This window comes from Vidua chalybeata, chromosome 1, assembly GCF_026979565.1.
Source record: "Vidua chalybeata isolate OUT-0048 chromosome 1, bVidCha1 merged haplotype, whole genome shotgun sequence".
NCBI classification, from domain to species: Eukaryota; Metazoa; Chordata; class Aves; order Passeriformes; family Viduidae; genus Vidua; species Vidua chalybeata.
The window spans coordinates 27,669,680-27,689,696 of NC_071530.1; the positions used below are offsets into that span (position 1 = coordinate 27,669,680).

The following is a 20,017-nucleotide window of genomic DNA, read 5'->3' on the forward strand; positions in this document are numbered from 1 at the left end:
TGGCACTGGCTGACCAGAAAGCCCATGGCAGGACATAACCTCTGGGCACATATTAGGGTGGGGTATATAGCAATGGGGTAGCTCTAATTAACATTGTGTCCTGGGTGTGCCCAGGAATGCAGAGAAAGATGAAAATGCATCAGTAGGAATGGAGAGCAGAGCTTCAACATTCCCCCCTTTTGAGCTTCTTTTTGTCACTTCTACTTGTGCAAAGTGAGACTAGTGTACACCCAGTTGTGCCCCACTACAACCCCAAACCCCTGCTGTGCTGCCCTGCATGTGCACAGGTTTAGTCTCCTGTGAGGATGTACTGCTTAATGAAACAAGAATTAAAATATGAAAAAGGGGTGTATTTGTGTTGTTACATAGTGATGAGTATTTCAGGTAAAATAAAATTCAGAGCTCCTGTTCCTACAGGCTGGTATGAATGTGTAAATTCCTAACATCCATGTTCTTGTCACTTCAGATGGGTTTTTTCCTAGGCTCAGGAGACTGCAATATTTGAGAAGAAAAAATTAATCATCAGGCCATTATGTTCATCCTCCACCAAGGAGAGAGAAGATTTTTCTTTGAAACGCAATGAAAATTTTCTGCAAGCCTTGACTGCCCTTTCTCACAACAACAAACTGCAGTGAAGCAATCCAAAGCCAACATAGATTTATGGCTGAAACAACCTCCTGATTTTAGACACCAGCTCTGTAAGTCATCCAATCTTCCTCAGAAGCCACACGGAAAGGGAAAAGGGGAACTGAAGCCAAAAAAGACCTCTGAGGCCACAGTCATGCCAGAGCTACACTTAGGGTTAGGGTTGAGAAAACCAAACCCCAAGGGTTTCAGAGACAATGACACTACAAAAGGCATGCCAAGGGGGGCACAGCACTGCCCCAACATTGCTCCCTCCACACCTTGCTCCTTGGCACCACCCATGTATGGAGGGTCTAACCTGATTTTTATTTATGCCTCAACATTTGTTATACATGATGTGCAAACTTTCTTTAGGTGCTGTACTGACACGATAGAAAGCTCAGTCCAGCAACTTCGTTTGACAGACAATGGGCGGAGAAAAACTTCCACGATCTGGCTTCAAGGGCCTCGCCCTTGCAGATGGGGTAGATCACCGGCTTCCCAGGAGAAAAAGCCAGATAAATTCGGCTTTGTTGAGGAGCCTTAGTACATAAAAGCAGTTACTAGTGCCACACTCCTGGGGCTGCCATTTTCTGCTTTTCTTGGACGAACCAGGGGCTCACCTGGATAATCAGCTCTATCCCCTCCTCGCCTTTTTCTCCCTGCGGTGCTGCTTCTTCCCTGGCTGTCCTGTCTTGTCCGCACCGTTCCTCTCCTGCTTCACCACCTCCCCGAGGTGGCTCATCGCCACCACAACCCCGTGCTCCGCTCTTTCCCCGACGGGGCGGTCGCGGCCCGCTCCCAGTCCTCCGCCGCCGCGGTGTTTCCGGCGCTGCCCGGAGCCGGCCCTCAGCAGCCGGCCCGTTCTGGCGAACGGCAGGGACAGGCTGCTCGCCGCCGCTCGGGAATCGCGCCCAGCTGGCCACCAGAGCCGCGCAGGCTCATCGCTGCCCGCAGCACGCTCGATCCATCTGCCGGGCCTATGGGGCACCCCGAGGTGCAGCGGTAATGCTGTCCTTGTCTTCTGCTTCTCTCTCCATCTCTCGTTTTCCCTCTCTGCACCCTGTTCTATACCCCTTCAGTAGGAGCGTGTCTTTCTTTATCAGTAAATTTTGTTCCACCTCATGTCATCCCATTCCATTTCATTGGTTTCACTCCAATTCAGGTTTTTGGTGTTTGTTTGTTTTTGTGGTTTTTTGTTTTGTTTTTTTTTTTTTTTTTTTTTTTTTTTTTTTTTTTTTTTGTTTTGGGGTTTTTTTGTTTGTTTTTTTTTGTTTGTTTGTTTGTTTTGCTTTGTTTTTGTTTGTTTTTTTAATGGCCTTTCATTTCTTCAATCTCTTCTCCCATCCCTTCGCTTCACTTGCTTTCCTGATTTAGAGATTTCAATGAGTATCATTTTGGCAAGTTTCAGTCCTTGGAACTGGACCTGATGTCATCCCAGTCCATTTCCTCGTATTCACTCCATTTGCAAATTTGCTTTCTTTTTCTAAAACTGCTTTGGATTTTATCATAGCTCCTTTCCAGAAAGCTGTTACACTTTGTTCTCTGATTTCAAGATTTCATTTCCTTTGATGAAATGAAGAATTTCAATCTTGTGATTTCAATGAGGATAAATTTGGCAAGGTTTGGTCCATCTCACTGTACTCCATGTTATCCTAGTAGTCCAGTCCATTTCATTGTAGTTGCTCCATTTCCAAATTTCCTTTTTTTTTTTTTTATCTTTTAATTGCATTGGATTTTATTTTATCACTGTTCCAGAGTGTTTGTTCTCTTTGTCCACTTTGTTGTCTGATTTCAAGATTTAATTTTCTTTCATTTCATGAAAGAAAATGAAACATTGTTATTTCAAAGGGTATGAATGTGACAAGGTTTGGTCCATTTCCCTGCACTTCAATGTGCACCTTTCCATTGCATTGTTTTCACTTTGTTTCAATTTTTTTTAATGGTGTTTCATTTCTTCAGTTTCTTTTGTCTCTTCACTTGGATTCCTGACTTCAAGATTTCATTGCGTATAATTTCAGCAAATTTCAGTTCTTTTCACTCCACCTCATTTCATCCCACCCAATATGGTTGTAGTTGGTTGTGGTACCATATTTTCTTTATTCTTTTCCAATTGCATTTGATTTTATCTTATGTCCTTTCCAGACTGTTTGTTTGACTTCCTGCACTTATTTTAAGATTTTATTTCCTTTCAAGAATGGAACTTCTCCACAGACAGAACCCTAGCCCCTAACCCTAAAGTGGCATCCTTTGTGGTGGTGCCCAGGTTTGGGTGGTGCCCAGGTTAGGTGGTTAGGACTGGTGTATTTTTACCTTACCTAAAAGCAAATAAAGTTTACAGCTAACTTCAATGGTCTTGGTTCTAGGTATGGTGGCTTTTCTGATGTTAAAATGTATTTTCCTTTCCAAATGCAATGTGAAGCTAATTTACCACATTTTGTGACAGGTTACGCCAGAGATCCTTGCAATCTGAAGGTAAAACCACAGCATTTGACATAGCATAGGTGAGTCTTTCACAACGTGCACATTTATTGTGTTAGAGAATTTAGGAACACTACTTCAACACTAGGGAGCAGGAATTAGAGCACAGAACCCTCAAACCTGTCTTAAGTGGTCTTAGATGAAACTTGAAGACCAAAGAGTAGCTTTTCCCCTAAGTCTCAATATTAGAGAAATTCCACTTCCAAGTTGTAAAAAACAGACTCAGATCACAAAAAGTACACTAGTTCACTCAGGTGAAGACACTTAGATTCAGGGACACCTGATACAAGCAGCATTACTAGCTGAAAACTGCTTGTTAATGTTGATTTTTCTGATAAGACTGCAATTTCAGCCTTGTAATGGGGGTTATTCCCAGGCAACTGATTCAGGTCCAATGTCTGCTGTACTCATTGTAGATACAGTAGTCCATATCTGCATTCCTATTGTGGTGAATGGTCCAGAATGGAGTGCCTACCCTCTAGTGTTTCTATAGCTTCACCTCCTATAAGGACAGCTTCTTGGAAAATAATTAGCTACACATAAATTAAAGCACACACACATACATACCATGTAGCATAAAACACTGCTTTCTTTGTAGACAGGCAAAGGTAAGGCTTTGTTCACAACAAGGCCATGGACAGAATATTTTGTGCTTATAATGTTTGCTATATATGTATGAGTGCTCCTTTTTCTGGATCCTAGCTGATTAACAATGAGCATAGCTTTTAAAATCCTAGAATCCAGACAGTTTTTCCTATAGCTTATAAATACTGTTTGGTTAATATTTTCAGATCCTGAACTTGAACCACTGAAAGGAAAGCAAAAGCACTCTGACAGGAGATTTCTTACATACAAGCTTCATGAAAGCAAGTGGGATCCACAGCTGCTACCAAGTAGTCCCTGGCCACCTAAATCTGCTTCATTACCGGTTAGTCAAATTAAAAGACAACTTTTTGCTTTTATCTGCATCAAAATATTTTGAAATAACAACAATAATAATAACAAATTAATAATTATATTCATTTCAGAATGTTTTGAATCACCCAGTCTTGAGAGGATATCTGGCAAATCCTAAGGGAAATGTCACTGTACTGGAGATCTAGGGACATGGACCATTCATTTCCTCTAGCTTTTCAAGAATGTGATTCTTTCTCTAGCTCTTGTTGAGAGCTTTGATGGAGTTGGAAAGATAGTCTGCTGTGGAACATTTTCTTATTTCAGCCTTTAGCAGAAAATTACACAGTATTGCATGTGGTAATTCACTTTTAGGAATCAAGATGTCCATATTAGACTGTTCAAAGACACAGAATAAGCAGATGTTGGATGGATGTTTTTATGCTTTATATATACACACCAAACTCTTAAATGTAGAGATCTCCCAACCAGAATGCTTATAAAACAGCTCCAATTTACATCGCTGAAGATTAACAAATAGAGCATTGAGGGGAAACTAACATATATATAACTGTAAATACCACTATGGAACAGAAACACACTAAATGTACTTATTCTGGTATATCAGTGAGTATTTGACCTCTTTCCGTTAGGCCCCAGTTTCTGAAATAGCATGGAAATCAAAATTATTATATCTTCCTACTTAACAAATTCCTCTCTAATTCCCCTCGCTATTGCTAAAAATTACTTACCAACATGTCCAGCTGACTAATTCTTTTCTATAATCAGCCCCTCAGTTATCTGGAGATAAATGAAAGGGCACAGCCCAGCAGGCTCCTGGTAACTACAGATGCTGAGTGCCATCATGAGCTTACTTTGGAAACTGCCTGTCCTCTGCACCCAGAAGCTGGGGATCAGCAGGCTGTGCCAAAATAAGCCCTCATACATTCCCTCTTCCTTCAATAGACACATCTGCTTTGCTCTTGACTCTGATTACTAGGAAAGGACTGCTGAAAGCTCCACACAGTCAGGTAGTTTCAGTTCCTTTTCTAAGCAGTGTGTGTGGGTGTTGTGCGCAACAGGCGGAAGCACTTTTTAGTCATAGTCTGCATTGCTGAGGGCTTTGGAGATGTATCCAGAGCCATACTTGGACACAAATTTCTAGACTTAAAATGTGTATAAGCTGCATGGTAAATGCACCCCAGGAAATTATTTAGCATAGAAAATTTCATATTGGGTCATTTTGCCTTTTCCAAAGACAGTGAGCTATACACACCACTGTGGAAAGCTAGGGACACTAGTAAGAATCCTTTATGTGAAGATCTTCTGGCCCTGTGTGCACTGTTATAGAGGTTGGCATTTCTCCAGGATTTCCCAGATGCAGCACTGGAAAATAAAAATTGTGCAAGATATTGACAATAATAATATTTTTTGTTCAAGAGAGCTTCCTGTCAATTGCAATGAATCTCCAGACATTGTTTGAAATTTGCAGTTCCCCAATTTTCAGTTTGGAAAGGATAAAGTCCCCAGTCTGCTTGTAAATTACTCATTTCCTGAATGCCACACAAACCTAGGTCAGTAAAAGGTGATTTCTCTGTGCATGGCAAATGAAATGCTTGGGACAGATTAAAATTCAGAGCTTGTTAGGATCTGGAACTCTTGTTAGAGCTCAGTAGACATAATCATAAGATAATAGTATTGTATCTATACTAATCATGGATTATGATTAAGTTTTAGCTGGACCTCCCCATAGTGATAGGAGTATAATCTAATGACACACATGGAAGTCCTTCAAAGGAATGATTTTGACTTGGTCTTTTGACAGATGGAGAACAGGAGGCACAGAACAGGTAAATTAATTGCCCCAAAAGCCTGAGGGAAGAGTCAGTTTCAGACAAACTCCTGCAAGTAAATTTGATCTTATATAACACATGTGAAGGCATTTCTGGTGCTCCTGAGGAAAAGAGGAATGAACTTGTCTTTAACCTCTGTGCATGACACCTCATCTTTAAAAATGTGGGTGTCTTCATTATGACCAACAAGATGGAGGTAGCCCCTTGTGCCAGTCTGCAGTGGAGAGTGAGACACACAGACATGTTACAGACACTCATTTCCTGGCTTAGGCAACTTTACTCTTTCACTTAGAAGAATCAGGAAAACAAGACAGAGCTGTTCTGCAATGAGGAGAGTGCAACTGCTGGAGACCCTGGGGTACAAAGGTTACTAAGGAAACAAAGGTACCTACAGGAAATCTATGCGTGGATAATCCTCTTTATTCCCAAATATACAATAAGAAACATCCTAAGAATATAAACTGAGAGTTCTTTAAAAATGCTGGCTTGTTTTGTTTACCTGCTTTGTTTATGCTAAATACCTTTACCATATGTAGTATATATAAGTAAGACAAACCCAACTATTCCTGTTAAGAACACTGCAAAGAAGTATAAAGTTTCCTTTTCTTCCAACAGCACATCCTTGCAAGAAAGCAGCTTTAAGAACATTACTGCTACTGGCAGGACAGATACCTTGCTTCCAGATTCCTACAGGGGTGTGACATTCAGCTGTAGGTGTTGTGAAAGGCAGCTGCAGTGTGGTTATCCAGCTGTGCAGACAGAAGCCCCCATTACCCTCCCAGGCTTACCAATACAGTGCAGTGGCTTGATCTGAAAATACTGATGATGTTGCTTTACAGCATGGAGATTGAGAGGCTCTCCAGAGAGCAGTTCTGCTTGCACTGCAATATTGGCTTGGTCCATGGCATCAGCATCCAGCGGAGCCCAGCAGGAGTGCAGTGTTGCTGGCATTCTGCTGTGTCTCTGCACTGTTTTATAGGTACATTGCCCATTGCATTGTTTTATAGGTACATGTGGAAGAAGTGCAGCACCCAAGCAGAGTGCTCTGACAGCTCTTCATGTTGGCCTCAGATTAGCATCAGCTTGTTCCCCTGTTACACACTCAAATTCAGAGTCCAAAGGGGCCTGAGACTGCCCTGCAGAGATATTTGCTATTCAGGCTGATCTCCATCTCCTCTGACATACTTTGCAAAGCTCTTAAACTTCAGAGGAAGTGGAGTGTGGTTTTTGTATCAAGGGCTGGCAAAAGTGATGTTCTCATGCCTCAGCAGTTAGAGATACAGGCAAAATATCTTCAATCTTTTTACTTTTGCATGCTCATTGTGGGAGTGAAAATACACTGTAAATGCTGCTGACAGCTATGTCAGCCTTTGGGCACACAGTCAACTTCAGTGTGAATGCCTCTTAGCCCAGTATACGAGTAATGAACAGTATCTGTTACCAAAAATGTCACTGATCTAAAATCTCCTCCAGTCAGTTGGTATTTTTCCATTACCTTCAGTGTACTTTGAAGCAGGCTTAATGGAGGTGAATTCTTTTGTTTTAGGCAGCACTATGAGATTGTTCCTTTAGAAACTGCTTTATGAAAACTGCTGCAGCTTATATAGATGCACAGAGAATGTGGATGCTTTCTGAAATCCTAAAAGGAAGAAGCAGGTTTACAGGTTAACTGTAAATACTGTGATTTCATAAATGACCAGATGGACCAAGTGTTACATAAAAGAATGTTCAGATTTGTCACCCACACATACTGACTCTGTAAAGACAAAACAGTAGATACTGTAAGTTATTAATGCTAGTAGTTTGCATATGTATAGAACTTATCCTATATATCTTTATTATAATAAAACAGTTTTCAAGGTGTCTGGTCAGGACATCCTCTGCCATCCCCCATATACCTCAATTTCAGTGTTATCTCTAAAACTGTTGTACTTTGGGTTAGATTTAGCCATGTCCACTGTGAATTCTAGAACTCATGAATGATTACCATGCAGGTTAAAATCAGTTTGAATTACACATAGGACTTCAAGAAAAGACTGGTCTAGTTTCCAAGGTGGTGTTAGGTTGTAGGTTGGACTTGATGATCTCAAGTTCTTTTCCAGCCTAGTTGATTCTGTGTTCCTGTGACTCTTAATTCTAATCTAAGATGTGTCAATACCTCTGTAACTTTGATTACATTCCTTGCCATGAATTTATGTTCAAGTTCAACTAAAATACACTTTCTATATCCTTCCTCCATGACAAACCCATGCATTTGAAAATGTTAGCACACACACCCAGAGTATTCAGGTGGACATCAAATTTTAAGTACTGTTGAAAGTGTTCATATCTTTGTCACACTGAGCTTTTGAAATACCAAATTTTATGCTATTCCTGTGGAACAAAATCATAAAAAGATACTAAATAATTGACTTAACAATGTACTAAAAATCTTACATTTAAAGAATTACTTATTAAAATCTTCCTGAGACCTGATTTAGCAGGTTGGTTTGCAATAAAATAAATCTTGTATTGACTGCAATTAAAATTAATATACTGGAAAAAATGGAAAAAATAATTTTCTGCTAGATACTTCTCTGCTCCATTGAGTATTGCTTTGAGCAATTATACCTTATCATGTTGTGCTGATAACAGTGGGGTAATTTTATTACCTTAATAACACAACTGCAGTTAGGTAGCGCTGCACTATTTAGTTCATGTAAGGAAGAAAGATATTAATTTGTTTTAAATAAGGGACTGTCTTTAATAAGGCACTAACTGCATCCCAAAAGACACATAAAGACCTGTGCAATGCTAAATAAAGGAGTGAAGCCAAATGAAAAATATTATGGGATTCCTTCTTTCACTTAGATGAGAATAATGCCCTCTTTTCCTTTGACACCAACTGCTGTAACAGCTCAGGACGTCCTGGGACTGTTCTGGCTGAATTTTGTGCACACTATGGTGAAGGACAACAAGCAGGGATGAGACTGGGAAAAGAGGAGGGAGCTGTGGAGTCGTAAGGAGAGGGCTTTGGAAGAGGCAGTGGCATGCACATAGCTGGAAAGGCAGCTGTGGCTGCAGGCTGCCTGTACAGTTCTTTTCATAAAGAGTCAGTTTAGGTTTAGTACCCTGGGATTTCCTCAAGTTACAAACCAACAGACAGTGTGTGAAACACAGAAACTCTATTCTATAACTGCTTAAAACATCAAGCTTTATAACATTGGAGTGCTACTTTTCCTCCACAGAAGCCTTTTCTTAGCTGGAAAAAGTAAATCAAGGAAGTGTCTGTCATGCAGGTTGTACTAAAATTATACTTTGGAAAATAAACTTATCTGTAATAACATGTTCTTCAACTGACTCTGCCTGTCATTTTTTACTTCATAAAGAGAAACAGGCTATTTTCACTTGCTTCTTACTTGCTTATTTGAAGAAAATGGTAGTCAAGCAGGGATGGTTATTTCTTGAATGTTCATCTCAAGAGATGGATAGGAAAAGAGCAATCACCTGACAGCCAGTGGAATGTCAAAACATGGGAGCCATAAAAAGCTGTTTTCCTGTGTGTTTTTCCTGTGAGTATAATTGCTCTTGTTGATGGTTATGTACTTTTGAAAGTAAATAACAAAATGTTACTAGTGAAAATAACTAAAAACAGAGAGAGTCAAAGGATAACAAAGAGATTTTTCTGTTCCCAGCAGAGGAAATTTTCTGACCTTGTGGAAAAAGCAAGGAAGGAAAGGGGATATAGTGGCCTGTACTGGAACAAATGTTAAAATATGCACCCATCCTTCTGATTATGTCCCTCTGATAATGCCTTTAAAAGCTGGCTGGCGTGGCCTATGCAAAATGGGAACCCTACCATGCAGGAGCTGTGAAAGAGTGTCGTGTTGGCTACCTTGGATTGACCAAGTAAAATACTCCTCTCAAATTCAGGAAGGACAAAGCCCTAAGTGCCTTCCATATCTGCAATTTCAAGCACATTGTCCATGCACATAGTTTTCTGTTGCAATGTCGTTGAACAAAGAAGAGCCCAAAATTTATAAACTTATTTATTAACATTATTGCGATGGGGTTTGGGAGGGGCTTTTGTTTGTTTATTTTGTTTGTTTTGGTTTCTTTTTTTCCTAGCACTACACAGTATATCAGTTTCACAACATTGTAGGTCTTGTAAGACTGGGCATCGCCCATTCTTTTTGGTACGGTTTAGGATTTTATTTTTAGAAATAGAAATTTGAGAAATGTATTCTCAGAAGTCATATAGGAAGGGGGAATGGTTGGGATACAGATAACATTTATGTTTGGCTTCTAGCAGGTCTAGTCAAGAAGGCTTGGAAACATGGGACAGGAAATATCAGAGACCTCAGAGCATTGCACAGAGGGGGTGGGATGGGATTTAAGTTAGCAGGATAAACTGAAGACCCAGGGAAAAGACCTAAACTACTGATCTGGAAAAAAAGCTAAAGGCTGCTTGGTATCTGTTCAACAGTTTTATTCTGGAAGTAGTGAATGCTGCAGATGTGTTTGGGAGCACATGTATATACAGTATTTGTTATAACCTGCCCCAGAAGGGTACAGTAAGCCAGGTACTTGATAATAGGTTCCTTGGGGTGTATTAGAGTGAAACGACACTGAATGACCAATGTTTATAAATATTTATATCTGTAGGGTTTATTTCAGAACAATTTGGTTGCAATGGAAAGCACTATGTAGACATTTTGGTTATTATCTATAATAATAAAAAAGCATAAAAATAACACTTAAGAAAATGTATAAGGGAAAAGAAAGAAAGGATAAAGTAGAAAGATATATATCTGTGGGTCTAGCAGCAAGATTTGGTTGCAATTTTGATGAGTGATGGTGGCAGTCCTGATCCATTTGGGCTGAGGAAAGCCCACAAAACACAAAGTTGAATGGGTTAACATACTCTCAGGTTTGGTGGGAATGCCTAGGTACCTCCTCTTGGGGTGAGGAGTTTTTTACACTGTATGATGTAACACTGTGGATCATGGGGCACTTTGGGGGTCTTGGATGGTTTATGACCCCTTTTAAGACATTACAGCTGCCTCTCATCAGCATAGTTGAGTGAATTGTGGCCTATGTGTGAATGTGCCCGTACTTCCCCAGTGAGGAGTTTTCTGAGCCAATTATCTGAGAACATTGGCATGATAAAAAGCACTATCTCACCATGCAGGATGTGCATGTTATTGGCCTCTTCCTTTAGCTGGCTCAAACCCCAGCTTGTAGCCCCCGTGGTGGTGGTGCACCTCTTCTGCATGGGGAATTACTTTGCCTCAGGTCAGCAGAGCACTCAGTGGCTTTTGCAAATGGCCAGTTGTTTTGAGTCATTACCATTAACGGTCTCTCATGTATTATTAACATGAAGGAAATAAGGGGATGACAAATATCAGAGACATTAGGTTTTAAGTCTGTTTTTAGTGAGAAAATTAATTTATTCTGGGAATTACGCCTAATGCTAGCTAGGATTGAGAGTGTGTAAATAAACTGCACATTTCACTGTTTCAAATCGGTTATGCATTTTACCCTTTTTTTTTTTTTTTTTTAGTATCTGCCCTTTGTCAGTGGACAATCAAATAGGAAGAGGAATCAGGAGAACAGATAATACAAAGATAATGCACTGTGTCCCTGAGGACATGCCTTCTCTAGGATAACAGGCTCCTTAAAACAAGGCACTAAGAAAGTGTATTGATTCCTGTAAGATTAACTTTTGCATTGGCACTGAGGCTGAGGGACATATATGATTTACTAATCAGACTTCAGTTAATAGGAAATGTGTGTTCTTCAGACTTTCTTGTTCCTAATGAATGGCAAAAAAGCCTAACAATATATTCCTCCATGCCTTTTCTTGTCACTTAGACTTATGAAAGCAACTTCAAAATAAATGTTGTGTTGGCAGGTCAACATTTAATGTCAAGGCACCTCCATGCTTTCTTCATGTGGTGCTAATAAGAAAACAAGAGTTTGGGTCCTTTTCCAGTAAGTATGTCTCAGACTCTTGAAACAGGAATTTGATTTAAAATAGATCTTTCTGTAGACCTCTTGAGCAATATCAAGATCCTATCTTGAACATGGGCTACCATGACATAATTATTTTAGAAGCTGCCTTCAGCAGGATTGCAAATGTTAGCAGCTTTTGGGGAAATTAGTATACTTTCAATACCTCAGAGAAAAGGAAGAAGTTAATTTTATAAACCTGGTGTCCCTGATGTAGAAACACATGTATGGAAGCCTTTGTCCTTCAGAGAACTTTGCTTTCAGATCTGTTAGATTCAATGGACTGATCCCAATAAACTACTCATTTAACTGGGGAAGACTGATCAGGGAAGCTTTGCTGCCCTGTTGAAACTGAAGCAGTGCTGAGACTATTAACTCTAAAATGCTGTGACAAGACTTCTGTTAGTGATCTTGGTGATCCTGGTGTTGTGTTGGCAACTTGCTAATACATAAATGCTGACACACAGTAACAAAGTTCATAATTCTCAAATTTGTTATTCTTGCAGAGTTTAAAACCACTTTCATTAATGAAAGTGTAACAGTACACCTGTGCTTAAAAAAAATTAAATGTGAGACATAACCCACAGTAAGGCTGCAGGTGTGAGGCTTCCAAGAGGGGTGGGTACTTGAGGTGGAGGCAGAAGCAGGGCTGCCACCAAGGATCAGGGTGGTGCCAAGTGTCATCTCTTCTGATGCTTAGGGACTAAGTGGTGGGACAGTGGGGTATGGAAGAAAAGTGAAAGCTTGCTCACTTTGTGGAGTTAGTTTGGTTTTAGTTTCCCATTTATCCTTTACATTATGTTTTCACAAAGCAGTGTGCACATGAGTCCCATCAATACTGTGGAAATTGATAAAAGATGTGTGAAAGAAGCTTTGTATCAATAATCAAAGGTATCACCTGATATAAAATAGTCTTGTTTTAATTAAACTTTATGACTAATACTTTCTGGTCAGTACTTATGAATATTTCTCAAAAAAGAATGACCTTTCCATTTTTCTAGTTTAAATATACATACACAGATTCACTCAAATTTGAACTTTTTGAAAAGGGATGGATATTTTCCCCGTGGAACTTGAGACCACTATATCTAAACATAAGAAAGCAAACTTAAGGATCAGTGGCATGGTCTTGGTGAAAGTTACTGAGCCACATAGAGAACAGCATGATTTATTCCTTTGGTAGCCCAGATGAGCCTGTAATGTGGACAGCATGATTAATCATTGATGGGAATCATGGCAGCATTTCTCTATAGAGATAGTCAAGATGAGTAAAATGATAAGCCTGAGAATATATTTTTCTGAATTTTATCTAATCTCATGATCATCACATGAAATGTCATGTCACAGGAACATAAAGGAGACCTTCTTCTTTTGGAAGATAGGTGATTTTTGAAGGAGTGCTTCAATTCCCTCTCTCTGACTTCTTGAAATATAATATATAATGCTATAATACTGTGGCTTGAATGAACATAAAATCAGAAATTATTGGTTAAACATTTATGCTACTCATTGAATATTTCAAGGGAAGAACATAAGAAAAATTCAGGGAACTGTAACATGCTTTATAATTAGCACTTCACGTCTCACTATCCCTGTGACAAAAATGTTTGCCTAGATTCTCTGATGGAAGCCAACACTCAGATCGCTTTCTCTATGTGCCCTACTTAGTCCCACTGCTGAAGGATGAATTTGGAGAGTCAGAGCTTCTCAGCTGCTGGGCACATGGTGTCCTTGCCTGCTCAAGTGAGAGTGGTGGGTGCCACTGGAGAATCCCTCATGGCCTGTCCATGACAGGCCACTTCTTTAGTGACAGCACTCACTAAGCAGGTAGGAGCCAAGTGGTGCACACAGTGTAGCTGTGATCCTGCCCTCTCTATGCCTTAAACACCTGCCTCAAAGCTACACACTAAAGCCCTTTATTTGCTCTGGACTTGAAGGATTAAAACTAGATTCCTGTCTTGAAGGTAAAGGAGGACTTCATTCCTTTATGCCAGGATTTTCATATCTCTCATCTGGCAGCCTCATAACTCAAACTTGTCAATAAGGAGGAAAGTTAGGTTTCAGTCTTTCTTCAGCATGTTCTCTCCAGCTGAAGCTGAGTTACCACACAGGATGGAAGGATGATGAGAGAGTTGAGAGAATTAGTAAGTGGCAACATAATTTTACAACTTGTTTTGATAACACGACTTTTAAAGGTGTACAGTCAAATTCTCCTTCAGCTCTTACATTATCAGTAATCATAATTTTTTTAGATTAATATTGGAATAAGAATTTAGCTCAGATTTTTGAACTGACTTACTGTATTTAGGGTAAATCTGAAATAACTATTGATTTGTAATTCAGGAACAGAACAGATAAGAACAGATGTTGACTTCTGTAACTGTTTGGACAAGAGTGTGCTTTTGACACATACTCCACATACAGCAAACTTTGTAATGTGAAACTAGAGGCAAAACCACACATCTGTAAACCCCTTGTTTAGGTAGGGTTATAGAGGTCAGGAGGGAATTTGCCAATTGTGGTGAAGAAGAAATAAGCTGTGTAAAAGGAAACACATGAGACATTTCAAAATATTCTCTCCCCTTTCATTCCTTTTCACTCCTTCCATTGTTAGCCCCTGGAACTGTAAGCCAGGCTTTGTAGAAGGACTTAAACCTTAGACTTTTTATAAACTGAAAGTTGTTCCTTCTGGGAAAGATTCTGGGACTTAACTTCTGGGAGCCCTTTTAGGTTCTTGTGTATGTCACCTGGAAAAACCACCTTGTTTTTTTGAACCTTTCCCCTGACTGGGGCAAAAACCAGAACTCAGGACATTGCATTTTGGTATTTTGGTGTATGCACACACGCTCTGCATATATGCAATATATGACAACAGTGCTTTGAGGGGAAAAGACCCCTTATTCAATATAACAAAATACTTAGGAAATAAGTGAGCAAAATTAAATGGTAAAGTTTTTCTTAAATCCTTGAAATATCTGAGTCATACCAAAGCTTTAAATTCAATATATTTGAATCTGCTTTTTCAAGTACTAGATGAGAAGCACGGACATCTTCTAACACTCCTGTGTGATCTATCAGGACTTGGGAAAAGACAGGCATTTAAAGATGGCCATACCTCAAACAGTGCAGTTGAGCAGGCAGAAAGCTGCATCTTTACCCCATAAGTGTGTTCATGGGCTGTGACAGCAGCCAACTGCTACATCTGGCCTTCCCCCTGAGGAAAGGGTGTGACACAAAATTATTTGTTTTTGCTACTACAAAGCTAAAACAGTGCTAGGCCTTCGCCATCCTTCTCAGAAAGCCATATTTTATCAGCAAGATACAATCTTCAGTAAATTAGAAAAAAAGTTATTTGAAATATTAAGATAATCTAAGATTCCATTACACTGCAATTTCTAAAGAGCATCGTAATTACTGTTTTACCAAGGTCTTCTGAGTCACAAAAACAATGTTATTTTTGGTCCTCTCCACTTCAATTACTATGTCAAAGGACATGCAAAAGCACATAAAAAGTAATTATAAAGATTCTTTCTGAGTGTGCAACTTTTAAGAGACTTCAAAATTATTCCAAAATTTCATTTTTAATTAACCATGTTAGAAAGTTCTTGTTTATTTAAAAATTTATGAAAATCTGTCATATTAACAATGCTAATTCTTACTTTTGCTACAAAAAAAGGATGGATCACAACAGAAGACAGTACAATTTTCATTAGAAGTGAGATTGCAAAAGCAAGATTTGCAAACAGTCAAAAATTAACACTGAAGAGTACAAACAAGTATCCTGGCTCTTAGTATACAAACTTCTATCCAAGTTTTTCTTTGCCAGCAGCCAGTAAGTGATTACATAATCCTAGTAAGACAAACTCAGGCATGAGAAAACTCTGTTGTCAGTACTAACATCCTTTGTGTCTGAGTAGTGACACAGACAATGAGAAAAAACAGTTAAACTGTTCTTGTATCTTTAACCTTTGTCCATTGGTGTGTGATACTGGGAATGGTCAATGCTAAACAAACAGCATGCATCTCATGCCAGCAAGAGGCATTCTGCTTAGAGCATTATTTAGTCTGGAGATTTAAAATGTAAAGCTGTAATAATGAGATATAAATGTAACCAACCTATTCTGTGCAATCTGTGCATGAAGAATTTTATCTTGGCAAGACAAGCAGAACAGTAGAACAAGGGGACATGAAACTGCATAACACTGGGCTGGTTTGAGCTCCTGTATGGGCAAAACAGCACAACTGCTAAGTGATTCACCTGGACAATTTCAGAAGAAATAGTAAACCCATACAATTATAGAGTATGTGGTAAGTTCTACCCTTGCTGACTGAAGCAAACTAATGCACAACAATGCAAAAAGTCATGCAATTAGAAAAACTGCTTAGTGTTATTAAGTGAGTAAAAGTGAACAGAAGAACTGGCATAAATGTGAGGACAAATTTGAGAAATCACTTTTGAATGTGATTTTGAATAGCATATTGAAACTAGAACTGGTGGAATTTTTGGCTACTCTTCTTTTTTTTTCTTTTTTTTTTTTCTCTTCACATGATGCACATCTTGAGAAAGGTATTTCATTTGGGAATTACACTGTTATCAAGCAGGCTTACTGCTTACTTACAGGCTTACTAACAAATGAGGGATAAAATGCTTGGCTGTGAACTTGTGAAGGTGAGCTGCACCATGTTCAGCTGGACCTTAGAGAAAACAGAGCATGAAGAGTTTGCTTTTTTAAACAGTGAGGATAAAGCTGAGGGTGCTGTGCACCTCTGTCTGGCAAACTGATGACAGAGTGCCCACCAAAATGGGAGATGATAGTGGGTACACACAATGTTAGGTCCTCTTTTGCTCAAGACAATATAAACAGACATGAAGATAGTTACATAAAATTCTTAGCTGTGGTGTTCTTTTCTTAACTTTTTTTTTTTTTTTTGCCAGCAAAGATGCTCTCCAGCTGCTTTGTTGCATTTAGCACTGCCTCTCCCACTTGCTGAGGGAGCCCTGATCTGCCTGCAGGTGGATACTTGCACTCTTCTTGTATTAACTTGATAAAGCAACCCAGAGGGGAAATTAGGAGCTTCGAAACTCATCCAGGTGGATAAGATAATGAAACTAAACAAAACCGTTTCTGAAATGTATCTTTTGATGTACTGACAGCTTGTACTGCATCTGCTTGTATTCTACCCAGACTGATCTGCCTATCAATATTAGATAGAAAACAGCAATTTGCTATAATTTTCATATTGCAATGAAAACTGCAGTTGTCATGTTGATGTACCAAACATTTCTAAAGGAGACAGACAAGTAGGAAGTGGGTTTAAAACCATTTGAGCTGCTGCACAGTTTTGGAAAAACACCAGCAGAACTCTTTAAATTTTCTGAGAAAGATAAATTTATATAAATTCTGGCTTCATATGGAATCCCAGAGGAAAGATTTACCCCCTCTCCCCTGCCCCCCGAAAGATTCCTATCAGTATTGAACAAAAGAAATGAGGTTACCGGGTGTATGAGAGCCGTGCTCTGCCATTCCAGCCAGGGATGAAAAACCGCTTCCCGAAAGTAGAAGCTATAGCAACTCTTTGTATTCTGGTATTAGCAGTTCATACACGGCAGATGTGCTAATTATAGAACCAAATAGCACAGTGCTACAACGTCCGCAGACACCGGATTAGCCCACTTGTACTTTTCTTTCTCCTCTTTTCTGGCGTTTTCTCCTATTATTTTAGAACAGAGAAACGTTCTCTGTTTGCAGTGAGGGTGGCTGATTTTTTTATAACACCCTTGCTACGGCGCTGGGCACAGACGCAAAAGGGATTTCGGGTGAGTTTGTTTTACAGGCGTGTTAAAAACGAATGACTAAAGGACAGCTGAGCCGGCCGCGGACGCCGCTGGAAGAGGTGGGACAGGCGCATCCCTCCGCACCCGCCCAGGGCCGGCCCCGCCGCGCCCCGCCCGCCCGCCCGGCGCTATAAGCGGGCGGTGCGGAACCCCCGCCACTTCTCCGCTCCCAGCCATGGCTCCCGAGCGGTATCCGCCGGCATTCGCCGAGGCCGGGCAGCAGAGTGGGCTGCAGGTGTGGCGCGTCGAGCGGCTGGAGCTGGTGCCGGTGCCCCCGAGCCGCCACGGCGACTTCTTCGCTGGGGACGCGTACCTGGTGCTGCGCACGGAGCGCCGCGGGGACAACGTCGCCTACCGCCTGCACTACTGGCTCGGTAGGAGCGAGGGGGAGCCCGCAGTGCCCACCCGGCTGCTGGAGGGCTCGCCGGGCTCCAGGGCATCCGGGGCAGGGCTTTGCCCGCCCTTCTCAGTAAGGCTGCGAGGCTTCCAAGAGGAGTACTCGAGGTGGAGGCTGCCACCAAGGATTGGGGTGGTGCCAAGCGTCAGCTCCTCCGATGCTGAGGGACTGGGTGGTGGGATAGTGGGGTACGGCAGAAAGGTGAACGCTTGCTCACTTTGTGGTGGTAGTTTGGAAAAGTACTGAAGGGTTAAAGTCAAATCTTGGCTGCACCCAACAGAAGTTCTGGAGTGAAATCATGCCTTTACTCGCACGAGTAGTTTTCTTGCCTTTATTTCCATCTGGATGAAAATGTCCTCTTGGCCATCTCCCTGTGGTGTTGTTGCCCAGGTTAGCGTCTGGGTGTGCCTTTTCCAGCTAGATTAATTTTGCTTTCTGATGGTACAGAGATCAAGTGCAAAGACACCCGATTTTATTTAAGACCTCATTAATATCAGTCTGACAGCCTACTGGAATTGGAACCGATCTTCTGCTTTCCACCTTGACTAGCCCACTTTACATCAAAGTTGTGTTTACTTGACTTCCTCATCTCCTGGAGGTTTCATGTGACTTCCCCATCTGGCGACAGTCATCCTGCCACAGTGATTGCTGTTTAGTTGCCTGAAACTTACTACTTTTTTCTTGTTTCACCAACAATTTTGTGTTTGTAGGCAGTCATCTCAATGAATGCACATAAAGATAGGTGTATTAACATTAACGTACTTGAGTTGCTGTAGTTCTCGTTGTACTTTTGCTTGCATTGAAAAATAATTGCAGATAAAGCTTGGATTGTTTCTGCATGAATGTTTGAGCATTGAATTTTGCGTGTCATTGGAGTTTTCCAGCTGGCAAGCATGTTAGTGTCTGTGTCTGGTAAGGGTGTAATCATAGATGGCAGTGTGAATGAATTTCTGGCAGAGACCTTTCTGTCAGCAGTGCTGCTAATTAGTTGCAGGCTTTGGCTGTATAGACTTTCGTTAATGAAGCTGGAAGTACTCGTGTCTTAGTGAAGGTCTAGTAGACACATCACAAGGAGTGATGTAAGGGCTGTTTGCAGCTCTTGGGAAGGGAAGGTAGAACAATGACTGACATTTGCAGCAATTAAAATCTCATTGCTGAAGAGCTTTAGTTGTACACATTGATGCACGTATTATGCTGATGTGGTGCTGCCTAGATAGTCTAAATGGCTTCAGGTGATCTGGGCATCCACTGTTGTTGTGCAGCTGGCAAGGTGGCAGCAGGGAGGCTCAGTGCTGGCAAATTCCTTCCTGCTTGCGAGATACTTCAGCGGCGGGGTGGAATAATCTCAAACACAGCTGCACACTTAATAGCAACAGGAGACCAGGACTTCAAATAAGGTGTATTGGGAGGGCCAGTAACACTCAGGGCAAAAACAGTAGAATCATGTTGGTGGTTTTAACTGATTCACACTGCTGTTTTGTACACCAATTTTTTCCCTTGTAAGCAAAGACTGTATAATCTGTGGGCCAGGAAGACCACAATAGGGTCTTTCTGAAGACTTTCCGTAAGTGTCTCTGGACAGCTGCAGCAGTTACTATCACTGAGACTTTGGGATGTAAAGAAAGAATTCTTGTGATGGGGGAAACGGTGCAGACTTTGGTCTTAGGTACTTACAGGGGTCTTGTCGTCTGGTGATGCAGTCCTACTCCTGCTTGTCATCTGTGGTATGTGATTGTGGCAGCCACATACGGTGGCTGTGAGTGTGCACAGATTCTAACCAGCAAAAAAGACCCCCAACATCAAATTTTCCTGTTACATAGTGACAAAGGTCCTCATAATTCTTTGCTTAGGCATGCTCAAGGGGTTAAAATAAGGTCTAGACCATGGAGGATGGTCTGTGACCTCAATGTGCTGACAGTCTTCAGCTGTGACTGGCATCAG

At 40.8% G+C, this 20,017-nt stretch overlaps 1 protein-coding gene across 3 annotated transcripts in view; it reads left to right on the forward strand.

Moving 5' to 3' along the window:
- The first annotated feature begins 643 nt into the window (after positions 1–643).
- SCIN (scinderin) overlaps positions 644–20,017 on the forward strand; it is a 65,868-nt gene continuing 46,494 nt past the window's right edge. Inside the window, exons 1-3 of one of the 3 annotated variants that reach the window (XM_053936007.1) lie at positions 644–698; positions 3,071–3,128; positions 3,897–4,033. Coding sequence is in view for 1 of the 3 variants with exons in the window: in XM_053935991.1 (XP_053791966.1) it covers positions 17,855–18,053 (199 nt within the window). In the remaining 2 variants the exon portion in view is untranslated. Of the gene's footprint in view, positions 699–1,544; positions 1,630–3,070; positions 3,129–3,896; positions 4,034–17,785; positions 18,054–20,017 lie in introns of those variants that run through there. The other 2 variants (XM_053935999.1, XM_053935991.1) reach the window with 2 other exon arrangements.